The following is an 18,770-nucleotide window of genomic DNA, read 5'->3' on the forward strand; positions in this document are numbered from 1 at the left end:
TTCATCACAAATTCATATTTGGAACTTTGGGAGATTGAACTGGAGACGACATGCAAACTTAACACAGAAAAGGTTCCTAACATTGAACCTGGGCATAATCTCACTCGGAGATAGGAGCACCAACCACTACACCATGTTGATGTAACAGTATGTTATGCTTTCCCTGAAACTGTGTTTTCTGTCAAGCTCATTTTCTGATGCGAAATGCACCAAGGGACCAGATCCTCCATTTGCAGCTCCTCTCAGGGCATGTCTGTTGAAGGCTGCAGATATGGATTGTTCTCACACAGTATAGCTTTGATACTGCCTTTTTTTTTTTTTTTAGAAGCAATGAGGTATCTAACTTTCAATGCTGCCCAGGCATGTGTTGTATTGTATCTGCTACTCTATCAGAAATGGTGCAGGCCCCAGCAAATAATGTAATCACTTTTATTGGGGGGTAAACAAAAAGGCCTCCTTTGTCATTTCTACAACTTGAAATTGAGCTGTACCGACATTTCCAGTGTATGCCTTACCAGCCATCATTTGAGAATCTTGTACTAAATGTTATTTTGTTCATTTGGGTTTAATGTTCAGAATAATGTGATAAAATCAGAAGCTGCTCAAATGTATTTATCTTGAAAACATCAGGTCCAAACAAATTCATCAAAAAGTATAGCTATATCTTGGTTTAGATGCAGTCACACTCATTCACCCTCCATGGTGCAGACACATTGCCTCTTCCTCTGCTCCAGCACGTCTGATCCAAGGAGACCAAGCTTTCTCTTGTGCAAAGAGCTGGGGGATCTATCAGACGAGCGATGCAGCATCCGACATGGACTGCTACTCCCCAGGGTTTGAAACCTGGGTGCGTGAGGTGCAGAGGACATCAGAGTGTGAGTGCCCGAAGCATCAAGTTGCAGCTCTACGTCCATGGTTTGGGTGTGCACTGCTGGATCGGTTGCGCTCCCTTCTGGAAGATTGGCACTGAGGATGTGGGAGGGCAGAGCATCAAGTTCAGATTCACATTTCATCTGGACAGAAGCAGGGTGACGGAAGACAAAGCGATGGCCGCGGCCTGAGAGCCGACAGCCGCCGCCTCCTCCTCCTCCTCCCTTTCCCTGCTGTCTTGTTTGCCTGCTGGAAACTTCAATGCTCGATCCCTCAGAATCTTCGGAGCTGCCATCGTACGGGTCCAGAAACTGTCAATTGCAAGCAGATCAACATTTATGATTGGGTGCGTAAATGTTCTGACAGCAGAAAGTAATGGATAAGAAGAAGGAGTAGACCAACCAGAGAATAGCCTCCATGCCGTCCCGAAGGCTTCTGTGTTAAAGTCAAAGCCCGTCTCGAAGTCCCACTCTCTGGCGCACTGCTCACATACCCCTACACACAAAAACAAAAGTTCAGCAACTAGATCACGTATTAAGAAAACCAGTTCCTTTTAAATTTACAAAGATCACTGCATGGTCCAGTTAGACACTTTAATTTGGAATATCCAAGTCTTTATATTTAATCTGTAACTGTCACATTTATAGTTGTGTATTTAAGCATGAGGTCTCTTGTAGCTCAAGACACCCAACAAAAGGGTGTATTTATTGTAGGAGTGTGTAAGTGAATCATTAAATACCCAGTACTTGATATTTATGAGTACATATTGCAAGGTTGATTTCAAACTAAATATGGGAGGATGAACCCTGAAGCAGTAACTGTTTTGTGTCTCTCCAAGTAGTAATCTTTGGACACTTCCTAATGTTTTTTCACATTATGAGATATTACTGTTAATAGCCATTACTATCCAAGGGCAATAAAAAGCAGACCTCATCTAGTGCTCATGAAAAGTCTGAAATTATGTAGCAAACCAAATAATCTTCAGCTGTAATACCTGTTAAAGCTACAGTTTTAGACTAAAATGTATTTGTCTCCAGGACACTTACATAACTTCACCCACTCTTTTTCTTTTCATAAGATTTCAACTCAAAGATGAAAAAGAAAAATTAACTGTGTTGTGAACAATTTGTCCAGAAAATATGAGTGGATTAACACGATACCATAGTGCTGGTGTCGGACCACCTTGGGCTGATTTCCGAGTCAGAATCCGTGCTGGACCCCATTTTGCACATCTCCTGACAGAAAACAAGAGGACACTCCAGACCAGAGGCATCTCAGCAGGAAGAAAACATGTCGAGGTTAAACGATCTGTTAAGAAACGGTCTTACCATGTACTTGAAGGACAGGTGATCCATGGTGTTTAGTGCTGGTCTGTCATTTTGACCTGAGTGTAGGGTAAAAGTACAAATGTGTTAGAATTCATTCAAAAGACACCTAAAACAAATACTATTTTCATAGTGCGAGATCTTTTCAAAGTGCTCCAGGAGGAGAAAAAAACAACAACAACACACCTCAATCTAATGATTCAGTAATCGACAAACACCTAAGAAAGCCTATTCAATGCAATCAGGTATGTTGAGGCAAGGAGAGAGAGAAAACATGCAGGACAGGGGCTCTCCAGGGATAGCGTTGGGCACTCCTTAATTGTTGTTTAATGGGAAGCTAAGGAATAAAAATAAAAATGATCCGGTTAATGCGCTTGCGTCAATCTTCCAAAAATACCATCTACACACACCTGGGAAAGAGCGTTGTCGTCGTCTCCTGTATGCCATGCTGTTTGATGGAGCGATTTACACAGAATAGGAGGTAAAATGAATGAAACGAGCTGCTGACTTAATCAACATGCAGGTCAGCAGGTGCAGAGACGAGCTCCACGTGGCCGCAGGTGACCCGGGTTCAAATCCCCGCTGACACGCAGCTTTCAGCATCTTCACTCAGAAGAGAACGTGAACATTCAAAACAAGCACATTTAACACGTCTTATCGTAAAAGTTATATCAGTAAGATTTATAATTTCCAAACCTATAATAATTCATTATTAAATGAATGAAAGAATGAATGAATCTTTGTTCCGAACATTCAAACATAAAAATTGAAAAGAAACATTTAGATGAATGAAACAAAAACAAAAGAAACAACTATTATTTAAATGTCTGTAATGAAGGTTTTTGGCCGTGACCGAGCTGCGGGACCGCTCACTCCGTTCTCCCATACGCCGGCAGGGGGAGCCATAGAGGGGAGAACGGGAGAGCCGTAGCGGAGCGCTCGCTGCCCCGCTCCCATCAGTGCGTAAGATCCGGCCTGGGGGAAAGGGATGAATGTTAATTTCAAAGATGGCGGCGGAGGGAGGAGGGAAGGAGATGAACGAAATTAAAACTCAGTTCACCACTCGGGAAGGCGTCTACAAACTCCTCACTCACTCCGAATACAGCCGTCCCAACCGGGTGCCTTTCAACTCGCAGGGCTCCAACCCCGTCAAGGTCTCCTTCGTCAACGTCAACGACCAGTCCGGCAACGGCGACCGGATCTGTTTCAATGTGGGCCGTGAGCTCTACTTCTACATCTACAAAGGCGTTAGAAAGGTACGGAGCTAACGCGGCTAACCACGGCGGACACCCACGACGCCGCGAGCAGCGAGCCGGCACCACCGCGGGGGCTGCCGCCGGAGTTTAGCCTCGTTTTGCGGGATTTCTAAAACTCTTGACAGGAGCTTGACTTTCAAATTAGCTGGCAGCTAAGCTAGTTAGCTCGAAGCTATGGAGGAGCTAACGGGCTAACGTTAGCCAGCCAGCAGCGACTCCGAGGCCGGCGGCTCAACTCCGGCTCTGGGCTTCGGTTTTCGCAGCTGGGTTGGGGTCACTGGGATATAATTGGCGTTATTGAAATTGTCAGGTTTGAAAAAGCTTGTGGAGCGGGTGTAGGTTATGGTGTAGCCAATGTCGGGATTGTTTTACCCTCACCTGTGTTGACCTGTGGACGGACAGGTGGATAGGAAACAGACAAACTGTGCAAGTGTGTGCACATGCTTGGATACGTGTCTGGAAACAATCTACAACTCTGCTGACCAAACATACTTTAAGATACGATCTGACAGATAAACGCACGTGACAGTCTGGGATACAACTCCAAGGGCTGTTAAACATTTCTTTGAAATACATAATGCAGCAACCAGTACAAGAACTATGGTAGACCCGGTATGTCGGAGAGCAAAAAAACAAACTTGTTTCATCAGGTCACTTTTAGTCTGTAAGGGTAAACAAAGTACTTTTGCATATAGTGCACAACATATAACATGTTGCTCAATTATATACTGTAGATTTACATATAATACATGAAGCCTGGTTGAATATTGCACATAGATTTTATGTTCAGTTTCCTAATTTTGATGGACTGATGTAGATTATAATTCAACTTGCCTTGTCCTGCAGAAGTAAGAATTGGCACATTTGTTGAACATTGTTAAACCTCTTGTTTGTAACAATATGAAGCATTCATCTCGTTGTTATAACTGAGATTGCTAATAACACTGTTGCTATTACTGCAATTTTTATTGTTAAATATTATGTTGTAAGTGTTTAGAAAGTAGTGGAACACTCTGAAATATCCTAAATCCTCTGGGTTTTACAAATCAATTTTGTAGCTGTAGTTTGTGTAGGTGATGTACTTGTACCTTCACATAGTTTGGATTACTTTAAATGTATATATTCCTATAAACAGACGGTTTGAGTAAACGGGTAATTGTTTCTTTTCCGATCACAAATCATTCAGCTTTTATAGCACAATATTTTTCAATTGAGTGAGGATTGCGTGCAGAAAAAGTTCACTGGTGTCAAACTAGAGCAGTGTTCTGTGTCTAGTCACAGATTGTTTTCAGTTGGTGGCTGAGTCAAGATCTCAGGTTTACTAGAATCAGCTGACTTGTAAATTGAAGCAATGTGTCACGGACTTTTCGGTATTGTCACAGCAACATGTGAGTGTCATGTGTGTTGTCCATTTAGTCTAAAATAGGAAACAGACACCGTTTTAGGCCAAGGTACTCCAACATGTTTACACTACAATCCCACATTTTCATCAAATGTCTCTTTTTTTTTTCCCAAAAAAATGTGGTCACATGCCTCTGTAGTTTAGAGAATACAGCAGTGTTTCTGTGCCTTCACACTGCTGTGTCTATAAATTGGTAAAGTGGTCATTGGACAAAGCGACAGTCTTTCACTTGATTTTCTGTGCTGTCTCTGATGTTGTGATGCCTTAAAAGTGCATTTTGCATTTTCAAAGTGGGCCTCATTTGAACCACTTTGATACATAAACACTGTAAAAGAAACACAGGAACTGCTAAGTCATCACTTTAGTCTGAGACAATTTTCCATTCTGTCATTAATATGAGCTATAAGTCATTAACAAATGGTACTGTTGTTATGCTGTTATCTATAGTGTTTGACTGCTGGCAACATACTACTGTCTCTCAACCATGACAGTGTTATGAATCCAGTCTACAGAGACATGTCATCTCTCTGTACTTGATTCTTCTTTATATTTTCTCAGAAAATGTTTCCCGTTTGATATTTTGGACAGCATATTAAATGTCTTTCAGTATATTTCAGTTCATCGTCTAGTTGTTGCAAGATCCTTAGGTTGTGTGGTTTTTTTTTTAAGCTTTGGGTCATGGGCTGGAATTAAGTGTCCTTTCAGTTTTCTTGAGTTCTGTATCAGTGTGTTTTCGATCAGACAATAGTAGAATAAAATAATTTAAGTGCACCTCACCTCCAGCCATTCGACACAAAGGTGGATACATATTCCACAACTGCAGAGGGGTTGGATTCATAAAGTTAGTTTTGGCCGGTGCGTCTGGGAGGAGATGGGAAAAGAGTAAATATAGGTGACATGTTTGTTTTTCCACATTAGCCTCACCCATTTAAATCTTCTGACCAATCAAACAGCAGTTGTTGGATAGCACAAGAGAGAATCAAGCTTTTTAAAAACATGTCTCGATAAAGAAAGAACAAACTTGTCTGTTCCTGCAATGTGTGTCAAGCTTTCCCGTTTTATCAGTGGTAAACTGTGTCATTCAAAATGCATGAAGTCACTAGAAAGGTTTACTAGTTGCTGTTTTCACTTCATGTGTCCGTGCCTTGTCTTTCCAGGCTGCTGACTTGAGCAAACCCATAGATAAACGCATTTACAAGGGAACGCAGCCGACGTGTCATGACTTCAACCACCTCACCGCCACAGCCGAGAGCGTGTCATTGCTTGTGGGTTTCTCAGCAGGACAGGTCCAGCTCATTGACCCCATCAAGAAAGAGACGAGCAAACTCTTCAATGAGGAGGTAGGTCTTTAGGTTTAAATTCTGTGTACATGGTGGGTTTTCACTTTACATTTTTCACTCCATCACTAACTGCAGTGTGTTATATTTTTCAGCCCAGTGTAGTAGAAATGATTTTAAACCTAATGTACTAAAATTGTCTTTTCCCTTTGCTCTCTCCTGCCAGAGATTAATAGACAAGTCCAGAGTAACATGCGTGAAATGGGTTCCCGGTTCTGAGAGCCTGTTTCTGGTCTCTCATGCCAGTGGGAATATGTACTTGTACAACGTGGAGCACACCTGCGGCACCACGGCGCCACACTACCAGCTGCTCAAACAGGGAGAAAACTACTCTGTTCACACTTGCAAGAGTAAATCCACGCGGAACCCTCTCCTCAAATGGACAGTGGGAGAGGGTGCTCTCAATGAGTTTGCGTTCTCTCCTGATGGGAAGTTCCTGGGCTGCGTGAGCCAGGACGGCTTCCTCCGGGTTTTCAACTTTGATGCTGTGGAACTTCATGGCACCATGAAGAGCTACTTCGGTGGCCTGTTGTGTGTGTGCTGGAGTCCCGACGGGAAATACATCGTTGCAGGTGGAGAGGACGATCTGGTGACTGTTTGGTCGTTCTTCGACTGCAGGGTCATAGCCCGAGGTCACGGGCACAAGTCGTGGGTGAGTGTGGTGGCGTTTGACCACTACAACACCAGCGTCGAGGAGAGCGACCCAATGGAGTTCAGTGGCAGCGACGAGGACTTTCAGGATCAGATGATCCACTTTGGACGAGACCGGGCCAACAGTACGCAGTCTCGGCTTTCAAAGCGCAACTCCACTGACAGCCGGCCTGTTAGCGTCACGTACCGGTTTGGCTCAGTGGGCCAGGACACTCAGCTGTGCCTATGGGACCTCACTGAGGACATCCTTTTCCCCCATCTCCCACTCTCACGGACACGAACGCATACTAATGTGATGAATGCTACAAGCCCTCCCGCGGTTGCTACAATAATAACAAACACCTCTAGTAACACTACTAACGGAAACAACAGTGGTGCCAATACTCCTGGCATCAACTCGCTCTCTACCACGTTGCCCCGCTCCAACAGCCTACCCCACTCAGCCGGCACCACCGCAACGGCAAACAACACCAACAAGGCCGGGAGCGGCGGCGGGATCGGCAGTGGCATTATGGACAGTGCCATCGCTACCGGCGTGAGCAAGTTCGCCACGCTGTCGCTCCATGACCGCAAGGAGCGCCACCCCGAGAAGGACCACAAACGCAACCACAGCATGGGTCACATCAGCAGCAAGAGCAGCGACAAGCTCAACCTGCTGACCAAAACCAAAACAGACCCCGCTAAGACTCTGGGTACGCTGCTGTGCCCTCGGATGGAGGACGTGCCCCTCCTCGAGCCCCTCATCTGTAAAAAAATAGCACACGAGAGACTGACTGTACTCATATTTTTAGAGGACTGTTTAGTGACTGCTTGTCAGGAGGGATTTATTTGCACATGGGCGAGGCCAGGCAAAGTGGTAAGTTCTTTTTAATGTAGGACATGGGGGGAAATTTGAAGTGATAACGCTGTGTCTGCCAATCTTTCGCACCTAAGGAGTAAGAAATATTCTGGACTCGTACCATAAAGTGGATATTTGGATTAGTTTGTTTTTTTGTTTATTTTATTGTCCGTCATTCTGCAGGCAGATAATGTAACATCTTAGAGCTCATCTGCTCTTCAGTGAAGCACACTTTATGCTTAAGTTTCAAATATAGCCTATGAAAACATAGTTTTTTGACAAACTATTCTGATCTGATCCTTTTTTTTTTTTTTTTGCGAGTTAGATGAACAGAGATGAGGAATCCATACAAAGTGTGTCTGTTCATTGGTTCATCGTAATCATCTAATAATGCACAGCACAGACTTCATCTGCATACACACCTGGTTGGGTTCTGGTGGCCAGTTCCTTGTTCACAAAATACACAAATTCTTTTTAAAAATCACATGCTAACACATCTTTTCTGACAAATTTTTCCTTTTTAATTCCAAAACACCCGTCATCAATTCGCACAGTCTCTTTTCTTTTTAACCACCTGTGCTCACTAATTTTGTTTTTCCGCCTGTGGTTAAAATGATCAGCATCAATGATGTTTCAAATCGATGTCGATCCTGTAACGCCTCCATTTGTTTGGTCAATGTGCTCACTCCAAGCCACTGGCTGTGCTTTGCCAAAGACTGTGACTGAAACTTCATCACGCAACACGACGACCATCAGCGGTCCCAGTGTTTGTTGTTGCACAGGACGGAGACGCCTCTCTGTCAAATTAACAGTTCCAGCTCATCGTCCAACGTGGAAATGGGCAGCTGGTACTTTGATGCCTCAAAACAATCAAAATTTAACATTTTGTTAACAGGCACAGGTTTCAGCCAGCCTGGCTTAATTTTTGCTAATGTCAATGAAATCATGAGCGACCAATAAAAACTGTGGCACTTCTGCACTCTTCCCCAGTGACCGTTGATCACACGTCTTAAGCGAATGGTTTTTGTCATGAGGATGCTTGACCGTGATCAATTAAACTGCACACAAAAGATAATTTCTTTGGAACGAAGCTTCTTTGCAGTGAAATTTTGATTTCTCTTTTAAACAGTGTCGTATTTATAAGCAACATGCATTTGTGGGATGAGCAGCAGAGCTGAATATGTGGGTTGCGTCCACGGAAATATTCACTTAATCCCTACTGCCAATGCCGATCAACTTTTCCTCTTGTTTCTCGGGTTAGATGGTTAAAATCTGAAAAAAACAAAGACATGTAGGAAATTCAGGATGTTTATTGAAGAAGCAGGAGCCTCAACTATTTGCAGGGTCCCACTCCAGGACTGATGGAAGATCCTTCCGTGAGCGTGTTGGTCCCAGGCTGTGAAGATGTGGCTGCAGGATTTAATTTGAACACGTATCTGCAAATAAAACCTGTTACTCAGCATGTTGTGTAAACTGACAGTTAAGAAAAGCTGTTTGGAAATGGCTAAGAGGAATTGAGATTTATTTACCCCCCCCCCCCCCCCCCCCCATTTGTCACCTTTTTTGCTCAACTCCCAAATGCATGTCTGATCCAATTGTGCCACCAAGTTGAAAGGTAAATGAATGAACACAGTTTTCATTGATGAAAAGCGGCAGAATCCAAATAAAACTTTGCTTAGTTTTTGTGCAGTTTAGTGTGGATGTGATGAGACGCCACTGAAGCCCAACCGATCTTCATTTCAGCTTTCATGCAAATGGCTCCATATTTGTCCCACAAGCTGTGAGCATTCTTCCAGCTTAGGCAAATGTATGTTTTGTGTCTGGTTTGAAAGATTTTAGCAAGAAAGTGGCTCAGGAAATGTAGTGCAAGGAGGCATGACTCAAAAACCTTTTCTAGGAGTACCCATCTGGAGCCTGTTGACAAATATACAGTAAATTATTAGTTACACAAAACTAAACAGAAAAAAAAATGTGTTTAGTGGTAGGGATTATTAGAAAATGCTGTAAAAATGGTAAAGTTGAGTGTGAAGGAAATGATAAACTAAAGCCTTGTGCACAAAAGTGACGTCACCTTCATGTTTACGTCCTGCACCTTTAAGCAAATCTCAAGTTCTTGCCAGTTACCCAGCTCATGCATCAGGCTCTCTGACAGACACATGATACCGATCCCTTTGTTGTTTTAGTTTGCTCCTTAATGCCTCCTTATGACCCACCCGTCATTTACAGATTAAGTGCCTTGTTCCAGAAGAATTCTGAAAACACCCAGCCGCCATTGACACTGCAGGTCTTAATGCTTAATTCAGATTTTTCAAATTTATTTTATTTATTTTTGCTTGGATGTGATCTTTCTGAGTTGTTGCTCAGATTGCAAGTTATATTTGACTTCCCGCGACAGAAGACGAGATGTTAAAATTCAGTTTTGGAGCAGTGCAATCAGAACATACAAAATTATAATTGATTGGCAACAAAAAGATTTAGAAAGAAGTCTTGATGATGCCCTTTGTGGAGCAGAGGATTGCACCTCTGTGAAGAACGTGGGCGTGGGTTATTCTCATCCATTGTTTAAATGTGAGCTTCCTCTGGGGCAGGATTGTGACGCTGGTCTTCACCCACTGAGGTCTAAAAAAGGTCGCTGATTAATTTGCGCTGTTAGGCCCGTCACCAGAAAACGAAAGGATGCGGGTCACGTATGGGCAGGAGAGTTCAGCACACGGGACCGGGATGATTTTAATCGGCTATTTGTTGCTTGATTCTGCTGCAGTATGTGGACTTTCCCAATGCAAATCTCCTTGTTTTCCTTTTTCCAGGGTTTATTGTCATCCCAAAACCAAGCCAGCTCTCCCAGTGGAACAGTAGTATAGCCACAATATTTCTGCTGCTAAAGAACCCTGCAACCCAGAGTCTGATGCTGCTCTTCACCCTGCAAGCATTGCAAGTTTTTTTCCTTTTCTTTTACACCCCCCCTTTCTCTCCCAAGTTTTCTTAATGGCTTCTTTTGTTTTGTTTTTTTTGTTTGATTTTGTTTTTTTCACTCACTTGACATAGGGGAGGAGTGGAACAGGAAACGGTGTGGACTATAGCGCTAATGTACTATTGTTCTCTGGAGATTTAACACATTTTAGTTTTCTTTTTTTTTTTTTTTATATAGTTTATTTTTCACGTCAGATCTCATTAAGACTGTTTGGATTTAAGGCTTGGCTTTGTTAGATGCAAACCAGACATTTATGGCTTGTAATTAAAAGGATAGTTTGTTAGTATTTTTTATAATCTCTGGCCCCCTCCCAGTTTCTTTTTTTTTAAACTTTGTCACGGAAGCAAGTGGCAGGTTGGGGGGGGGGGGGGGGGGGCTTCCCGACGTGAAATTTTGGGCAAACTATCCTTTTCTGAGCAAGTGCGTTAGCATCTGAATACTTTGCATCCATCCACATTCACCCACCACACCTGTCTTCTTCTCCTCGAGTAGAGTTTCCCCGATGACGACTTTGCACTGATTTTGTTAGCTCCTTTTGTTGTTTGTTTTTCTAACTACTTTGATGGGACAAGAAAAAGGAGGTTGAGGACGGCCTTGTTGCACTTGGCTATACCATCCTCAGTCTTGAATTCTGAAAACTATAAAAGATGGATGCTGCAATCATAGTCTTTTTAAGGAATTTAAAAAAAAAAAGAAGAAAAAAAAAAAGGTTTGCACTTAAATTAGTTTATTAGAAGAAAATGGCTTTACATTTTTGAGTGTGCTCAGAACTCACAGTAGGTAAAGAAAATGATTTAAGGAAGAAAAAAAAAACCTATTAAAACCTTTATCTATTGAGCATTTATTTTAATATTATTTCAGATTCAAATCTGCTCTGTATCATATTGTGTATATTGTAATTAATTGATTTGATGGGGGCCTAAGCAAACGACCATTACTCCAGTGGAAGTTTTGTCATTGATAGTTATATTTCTAAAGCCTAAAGTATACATATTAATGATATTAAAATAATCTTGAATATATGGGTTTCTGCTCTTGTGTGTGTGTGTGTGTGTGTGTGTGTGTGTGTGTGTGTGTGTGTGTGTGTGTGTGTGTGTGTGTGTGTGTGTGTGTGTGTGTGTGTGTGTGTGTGTGTGTGTGTGTGTGTGTGTTCTGCACCAACACAAAGTCTTATTGTCTCTCACACACCGTCTTTGTAATGACGACAACATACAGACACAACTTGATGCAACTTTCTTTACTCGGATAAGACGACACAATAGCCAACAGTAAAATCACAGTCTGCTGTAATGAGCTCACAGCTCTCAATGAAACTGTACATATTTAAGCCACAGTGCCTCAGTGGAGGAGGTGCGAAGGTCCTGGCCAAAGCTACATATGAAACATTCAAATATCGGACTTCTAAAGAGCCGATCTGCACTGGCTCTATTAGCATATTAAACACGTTTTTTTTTTTTTTTTTTATGTTTTTAAATATACAATCGGTGTTTTGTGAACTGTCCTGTGTGTGTTAAAGCCCAGTTCAAGTTATCCGTCTCCGGTTGGACAACAGAATGTGCCTTTAAGTCGGCTAAATGTAGCGTTGTGAATGAGGACAGTTTGATGTTTCGACCATTTGAACTGGAAGACCGTCGTCATTCAAGTCAACTCGACCTCGTCTCACGTTGCTGCGCTTGCAATAAATAGAAAAACTGATGATTGGAGATTTTTATATTTAATATTTTACAACGTGATATCTGTAGAGTTTAATCATTTTCAACTGTGTTAAGACTTGAATCAGTCTCATCAAATTCGCCTCTGTTTTATGAATACACACACGCCAGCACGACGATCGGTGTAAAATCTGAATTTGGCCACTCCTGGATGTCTAATGTCTCTTTTCATCGAATATTTAAAGTTCTACTCCTCCTGGAAACTAAATGTCTCTGGTCACGGGATTCCCTCAAGGATCTGTATCTTAATTATCGAATCATGCGGCAGGTTTCGCTCAATCTCATTGGAGATTTGTTTGAAGCGCTCCCCCGTCTGCGTGTTGCTGCTTTAACCAGGAAGCTAATTATCCCGATGTCAGACCTTCAAGATCTCCGGAGGATTTACCCTAAGGTCACTTGGTAACTAATTACACACAACATTCAAACTTCCAGATTGCACGTATGCCATCAATGCGGGGACACGCATTAATGACCCAAACATGAACAAGTCTAAGCAGAGTGAAAAGTTTTTGAAATTCATATTGCTCAAGGTGTTCTGATTTTCAAAAACCGTAACCGTGTGTCACCTGACTTGGTCAAGTAATAACAGAACCGTTAACACTGTTAATCCAACACTGTATGAAGAAGGTTTTGTTTGGGTGGTGATGCAATGGATTGAGTCGCGTCTAAACAGAACTGACGACCGGTTTTGTGGCCTTTATTGCATTTTGTCTTGAGGTTATAGGCAACATCAGATCCGTCCACACATTGTCCGCTCAGTACAGGTCTGTCCTGTTCCAGGAGTTGCTTTTAGAATCTAATACTTGTGTGTTTTTGGCTCTCAGTAGCCTCCATGCTTCCTCTCCAGTGGTGGCATGTGGTAGGTCTTGAAAGCCGTTTGGTGTGACTCATCCTGGGGCTGTGGAGAGAGGAAATGCAGCCTGAATGCCAAATCAAAGCCCTCATTCAAAAACACAAGCAACGCTTTGGTTATATTAATGCACCGTTATTTTTCACCGTTTTCTTTTTCCTTAAAACCTCAAAGCGAATATTTCCATGACTGGAGTGTTTGTATTTGCGTCATTATCGTTACCTTGGCCAACTGTGACTGGCACTTTTTGGAGGTGATGGCTGGCAGTGTGCCTCGGTGAGTGACGCCAAACGCAGGCATACTGGACACTGGGAAGGTGATCTGTGGCCCTGGCAGGACCATGCTGATCTTGGGCAGCTCTGCCGGGTAGTGAGGGACGTTCCTCCTGATCAGGGGCTCTGCTACATGCTTCGGGTTGAGCTGAGGAGAAAGTACAAGGTCGGCACTTTTGACGCCTCACCCCGGCTGACTCCAGAGCGGCCCAGCAGAGTCTAGACTTACGCTCATTAGAGGCGTTTGTCTCGTGTGTCTTCCCCGCAGCTGTTTGCCAAGTCTGGTTGGTCGCCAGATATGCTCGAAGGCCTTCTGCATCACACTGCTCCCGACTCCATCCATTGTCCCAGAAACTCTGTGGAACGTCTCGGCGTTCCTCTCGGCCAACCTAGAAGAGATGAGCCAAAGAGCTTTAGTGTCACACAGAAACCTGATGACGTTTGTCGTTCAGAACTGTTTAAGATAGTTTGATGCTGACCACCAAAACGTGAAGTGTTTATTTGTGATCCCATGATATTTACCGGATCTCTCTGAAGTAAGTGTGTCGCAGAGCCGTCTCTGCGCTGATGCGCTCGTCGGGGTCGTAGGCGAGCATCTGATAAAGCAGCGAGAGAGCCGGAGCCGGGCAGTGTGGGATTAACCGAGAGATACCTGTGCCTTTCTTCGGGTGGAAGTTGAAATGCGTCGCTCTTGACCTGCCGGACAATCAAGACACGTGAAACGTGATTCCATGTGCCGCTTCTGTAATAACGCAACTGAGCCTGCATGCGGCGTGTCTGAGGACGAGCACCTACTGCTTGAACTTTTTGAGAAGAGCTTGATCGGGTGTTCCTAACACGTCGTGGATCTTGGCAATCTGGTCCAACTCGTTGGTCCCAGGAAAAAGAGGATTCAAGCTGGAGCACAAAGGTGAGTAATGACTCAACCGCCACCATAAATCTTTTTTTTACATAGTATTTGTTTGTGCTCGGGGCGTGCAGTCAGGATCATGTTACAAAGGAAAGTGAATGCAAAGAGGAAAAGTGTATTATTCTTGTACAAGGGATCAAATGAAGTGTTTGTTCAGCTGCAGGGATCGCCACAGCAAGTCATTACATCACGCTCGTTCACAATGGAGGCTCTTCCTGCTGCAACCAGAAGTCAAATCCGATTCCCACCGCCTGGTTTGCTCGTCTCGAACATAACTACAATATCCAACTGAAGCGTTACAGGTTCAAATGGGGCGTCTTTCTCCTGCGGAGGTACCTCATGATTTCGAAGAAGACACAGCCGGTGCTCCAGATGTCCATCTTCAGGCTGTAATAGCCGTCGGTGAGGAGGCACTCGGGGGCTCGGTACCAGCGCGTGGAGATGTACTCTGTGTGCGGGGGCTTGGAGTACACACTCCGACAAGAACCGAAGTCGGCGAGCTTCAAAACATTTTGCTACAAATCAAGACAAAGAGGTTGTTGTGATGAAGTGCACGTCAAAAATAAATGTAAAATAGAAATAGAAACTTCTCTGTAAAACAATAGAAATGACTCCACTTTTATGAGGATGTTTTCTGGTTTCACGTCTCTGTGAAAGATCCCACAGCTGGAAAATATAAAAGACACCGATGTCAGCATAGCGGAATAATTTATGTTAACAGCTTATTTGATAAACATGAGCATCAAAGTTGTTGTTTTTTTTTGTTTTTTTTACCTGTGCATATGTTCAAGTGATTTGCAGAGTTGATACATGTAGTTTCTGACTGTGTGTTCAGGCAGTGGCGTTTGTCTTCCTGCAGGGAGAGAACCGCCATTACAATCTTTAATGTGTGGAAATTTTGACAAATAATTCATCAGTCAGCCAGACTCACCCTGTATGAACTCATAGATATTCATCTCCATCAGCTCACATATCAAAGACACCGTTCCAGTTTCTTTGTCGCTGAAAAATTATATGACATTATTATGGAGAAAGAAAAGAAAAAAGAATCACACATGATAAAGATCTGACAGCAACTGAACGGTACTCACAAAATGAGTTCGTGGAGCTGGATGATGTTTGCATGCGGGCTGAGCCTCTTCATCGCTTGAACTTCTCGAAGATTATTGGCCTGCTCCAGACTTTTTCCCGCAAAGAACAAATCAGGTTGACACATTGAACATGGTGGGTCGATGTCATCATATCATAAAGGCTGAATACATTCACCACACCCAGTTTTAATAGAAGCGAGCGCAGTGTCGCTGCAGGAATGCTCCCTAATAAATAGCAAAAACAGATTTGGAGCAAAGCAGTGCCCCGACAACTCGCGTTTCAAGCACCGACATCTATTGTTACCTCGTCACTGTGAGGTCAAAGGCAGAGCGAGCTGATATCTAATAGCATACTTAAGGCAAAGAGGGGTGTCGGGCTGCCGACTCCTGTTTCAATAGTCTGTACATAACGGGGCATGGGGAAACTGCCTCACTGATTTTTAGCAGGTATATGCACAGTGAGTACCTGTTAATCGTTTGCTTCATGGTTTTACAGGCGTAGAACTTCCCATCTTTCAGGCTCTGAGTTTTCACCACCTCCGAAAATGTGCCCTCCCCAATTTTCTTGATCATTTTGTAGCCTGCAATGATAAAACAAATACATTTAAAAGCAAGAAAAGGAGCAGACAAAATAAGGGACAATATATAAACAAAGAGATTTCTGTTTCCCCGTGACCCCAACTTAAATAAAGGGATAGAGAAGAGGGGTGGTATTTGTGAGTTTCTGAACAGCAGCACTATAAACGAGTCTGCTTAGAGGGAAACCTTGTGCTCTATAAACAGTAAAAACTGGAACGCTCCCCAAAGACATTCAAGCCCGAGATGATTATATCGGGAAGGGAAATTGGGATTTCTGGTTCATATAGAGCTGGAAAAAAAAATTCTTTTTTTAGTTTGGTCTCACAACCTTTACTGTGAAAGTTCTGTTTTCTATATCTGAATACAGTTGTCACCAATACAGAAAATAGAGTTGGATCTTTTATTGGAAAATAGTTTAACCCATCCAAAGTTCACTTTGCACGCTAGGGTAAAGTACATTAATCCAGTACATTACGCATGGACATAATCTGATATTTGATACATGAGATCAAGAAGGCAAGATGATGCAACAACCTCATGATGTTGCTGTTCAGATGAGAAACCTGACGTTACCTACGGCTTATATTTCCTGCAAACTGATTAAATCACAATTTAGCCTACGTCATTGGCAGAAGCCTTCAGTTAAATATATCCTGAATAACTCTTCAATAATCTGTAGCCATTGGTAGACATTTGATTTACATGAGAAAACCATGTCAGAGTGCAGTCATCCATCCATCCCTCTTCTAAACCTCTTAATCCTGTGCAGGGTCACAGGGCGCAGGAGACTATTCTAGTTTATTATGGGCGAAGGCAGGATGCATCCTGGACAGGTTTCCAGTCCATCACAGGACAAACACACAGAGACTGACTACCACACACACACTCACACTCACACCTGGGGGCAATTTAGGGTCATCAATTAACCTCATATACATGTTTTCAGACTGTAGGAGGAAAGTGGAGTTCCTGAAGGAGAATAGAGCGCATATGCACAGCAGGGGTCCCCTCATCAGGGTCATTTTCTTTCTGCATGTGAGATACAAAAGAGACATTTTGACCAGTAATAATTCCTGAGGGGCCTCATGGTGTCATGTGGTTGGTACTCTCACTTCACTCTCGTTTCTGGAAACCCAAACATGCATAGGAAAAACATACAAACACTGCACACAAAGGGTCCCGGGCCACAACCTGGACTTAAACCCGGAACATACAGGCTTATAGGTAGCAGTGCTAACCGCTGCACCACTATGCCGCCTGTAGTTGCAAAGAATAGCTAAATGAGTACAAAATCTCAGAAAAGCTTTTAACAATATAAATAGAAGTCTTGCAATTGAATATAAGTGAATAAAATATCTATGTTCAACTCGTATTTCTCGATCGAAATGAATAAAAATGATGTACGTTTGGTAAACAAATGTAGAACTAAAGCAGATAATTAGTTTATTGCCTGTAAAAAAATATGCAGATTATACACCCACATTGTTTGAGTACTCAGTAACAATTTATGGATTTAAAGTAATAATTTGTAAAAAAATAAAAAAATGGCATGGTGTCAGTCCGTAAAAAAAATGGCTATTAAAATCTTTTAACACTTATTAATTACAGAATTTGAGTATTTGTAATTCGTTACTTGCAACCCTGCAATGTCCCCAGAGAATACTGTGTGTGCCAGTGCAGGAGTGAAGTGAAGTGTCTGGTTAACACATGTCATCACTTTTGCAGAATGTCAAATTAAAAATGTATATTTAAATTGAATAATTTGCCGATAGTACAAAACGTTTAAAGCCGTTCCAAAGAGACTTGGACAGAATCCAGCGGAGTTGGACGCCGCGGTGTCAGAACCGTCACCGCTCCGTTACTTACGAGACATTCCTTTCAGTCTTAGCCGCCGCATGAGTGTCGTTTGTCTGTGACCTGCGTGTCCAGGCTGTGCATTTCATCGGCGGGGTTAGAAAAAGTGGGATTATTTTAGGCGCATCGAGGAGTCGGTAAGGACAGCGGAGCGGCGCGGCGCTAGCTTTAGCCCCGCGAGCAGCCCGTGTTGGCTGACCGTCGCCTTGGTAACGGGGCACGCCTTCGCCCTCCACTCTGACCCGCGGAGGAAACTGGAAACTCCTCACACCGGCCTCATGGAACAATCACACATAAAAACAAGCAACAACGCGAGACAATACGCCCCGCTTTGTGTCAGGGGAAAAAAAAAAAACGTCAGACAAGAAGAATAATCCACTACAGGCCCTGATATTTATCGCGACTCGTTTTTTTTTTCTTTTTTTAATCCAGCTGCTTACCTCTCTTCCAGAGGTGAGAGGTGACCATCAGCTCTGTCGCTTTCCCACCAGGCAGCGGGTTGTTGTTTCGCATGTCCACAGTATTTCCCCTGTTACTCCAGTCCGTGTTAGGCGGTGTTTTACAAGCATTTCGAAGGCTTGCCCTGTTTTTCACGTCAATGAGCCAGTTGGAGTAGTGCATCATTGGTGCACCTTCACTGCTCCAAAGCCGAACATGAGCCTGATGAAAGTGAAGAAAACAGTTCGTCCGGGAGCAAAGCTGCCAACAATTCACTGCATTCACACAACAGCGGGGGGGAAAAAGCGTTACCAGGCAGTTTGTGCACCTCACGCACACACAATGCACTCACATCACGCACGGAGCCTGCGTGCGAAAAACGCGAGTCTGCTCATTTGCACCTCGTCGGATTCC

The 18,770-nt window shown here is 43.2% G+C and overlaps 2 protein-coding genes across 3 annotated transcripts; one reads left to right on the forward strand and one right to left on the reverse strand.

Annotated features, from left to right (window-relative positions):
- The first annotated feature begins 3,176 nt into the window (after positions 1-3,176).
- On the forward strand, positions 3,177-11,432 carry wdr20a (WD repeat domain 20a). Its single transcript, XM_080480958.1, has 4 exons — positions 3,177-3,451; positions 6,011-6,193; positions 6,357-7,697; positions 10,487-11,432. The coding sequence occupies exons 1-4, from the start codon at positions 3,188-3,190 to the stop codon at positions 10,538-10,540; spliced, it is 1,842 nt and encodes a 613-aa protein (XP_080337084.1). The 5' UTR covers positions 3,177-3,187; the 3' UTR covers positions 10,541-11,432.
- A 441-nt stretch (positions 11,433-11,873) lies between these two features.
- Positions 11,874-18,744, reverse strand: mok (MOK protein kinase). Of its 2 annotated transcripts, none has more exons than XM_080479737.1 (12): positions 18,359-18,744; positions 15,952-16,066; positions 15,486-15,575; positions 15,326-15,396; positions 15,169-15,247; positions 15,012-15,060; positions 14,731-14,909; positions 14,280-14,381; positions 14,007-14,180; positions 13,714-13,873; positions 13,435-13,632; positions 11,874-13,260 (listed from the first exon to the last, which is right to left on the reverse strand). In XM_080479737.1, exons 1-12 carry the CDS (start codon positions 18,540-18,542, stop codon positions 13,183-13,185), a joined length of 1,479 nt encoding a protein of 492 aa, XP_080335863.1. In that variant the 5' UTR covers positions 18,543-18,744; the 3' UTR covers positions 11,874-13,182. The 2 variants fall into 2 exon arrangements, with proteins under 2 accessions (XP_080335863.1, XP_080335864.1); XM_080479738.1 differs by lacking the exon at positions 18,359-18,744 and adding an exon at positions 17,931-18,114 and having other exon boundaries at positions 11,875-13,260.
- Between the last annotated feature and the right edge of the window lie 26 nt (positions 18,745-18,770).

This window comes from Lipophrys pholis, assembly GCF_963383615.2.
Source record: "Lipophrys pholis genome assembly, chromosome: 14".
Taxonomy (NCBI): Eukaryota; Metazoa; Chordata; class Actinopteri; order Blenniiformes; family Blenniidae; genus Lipophrys; species Lipophrys pholis.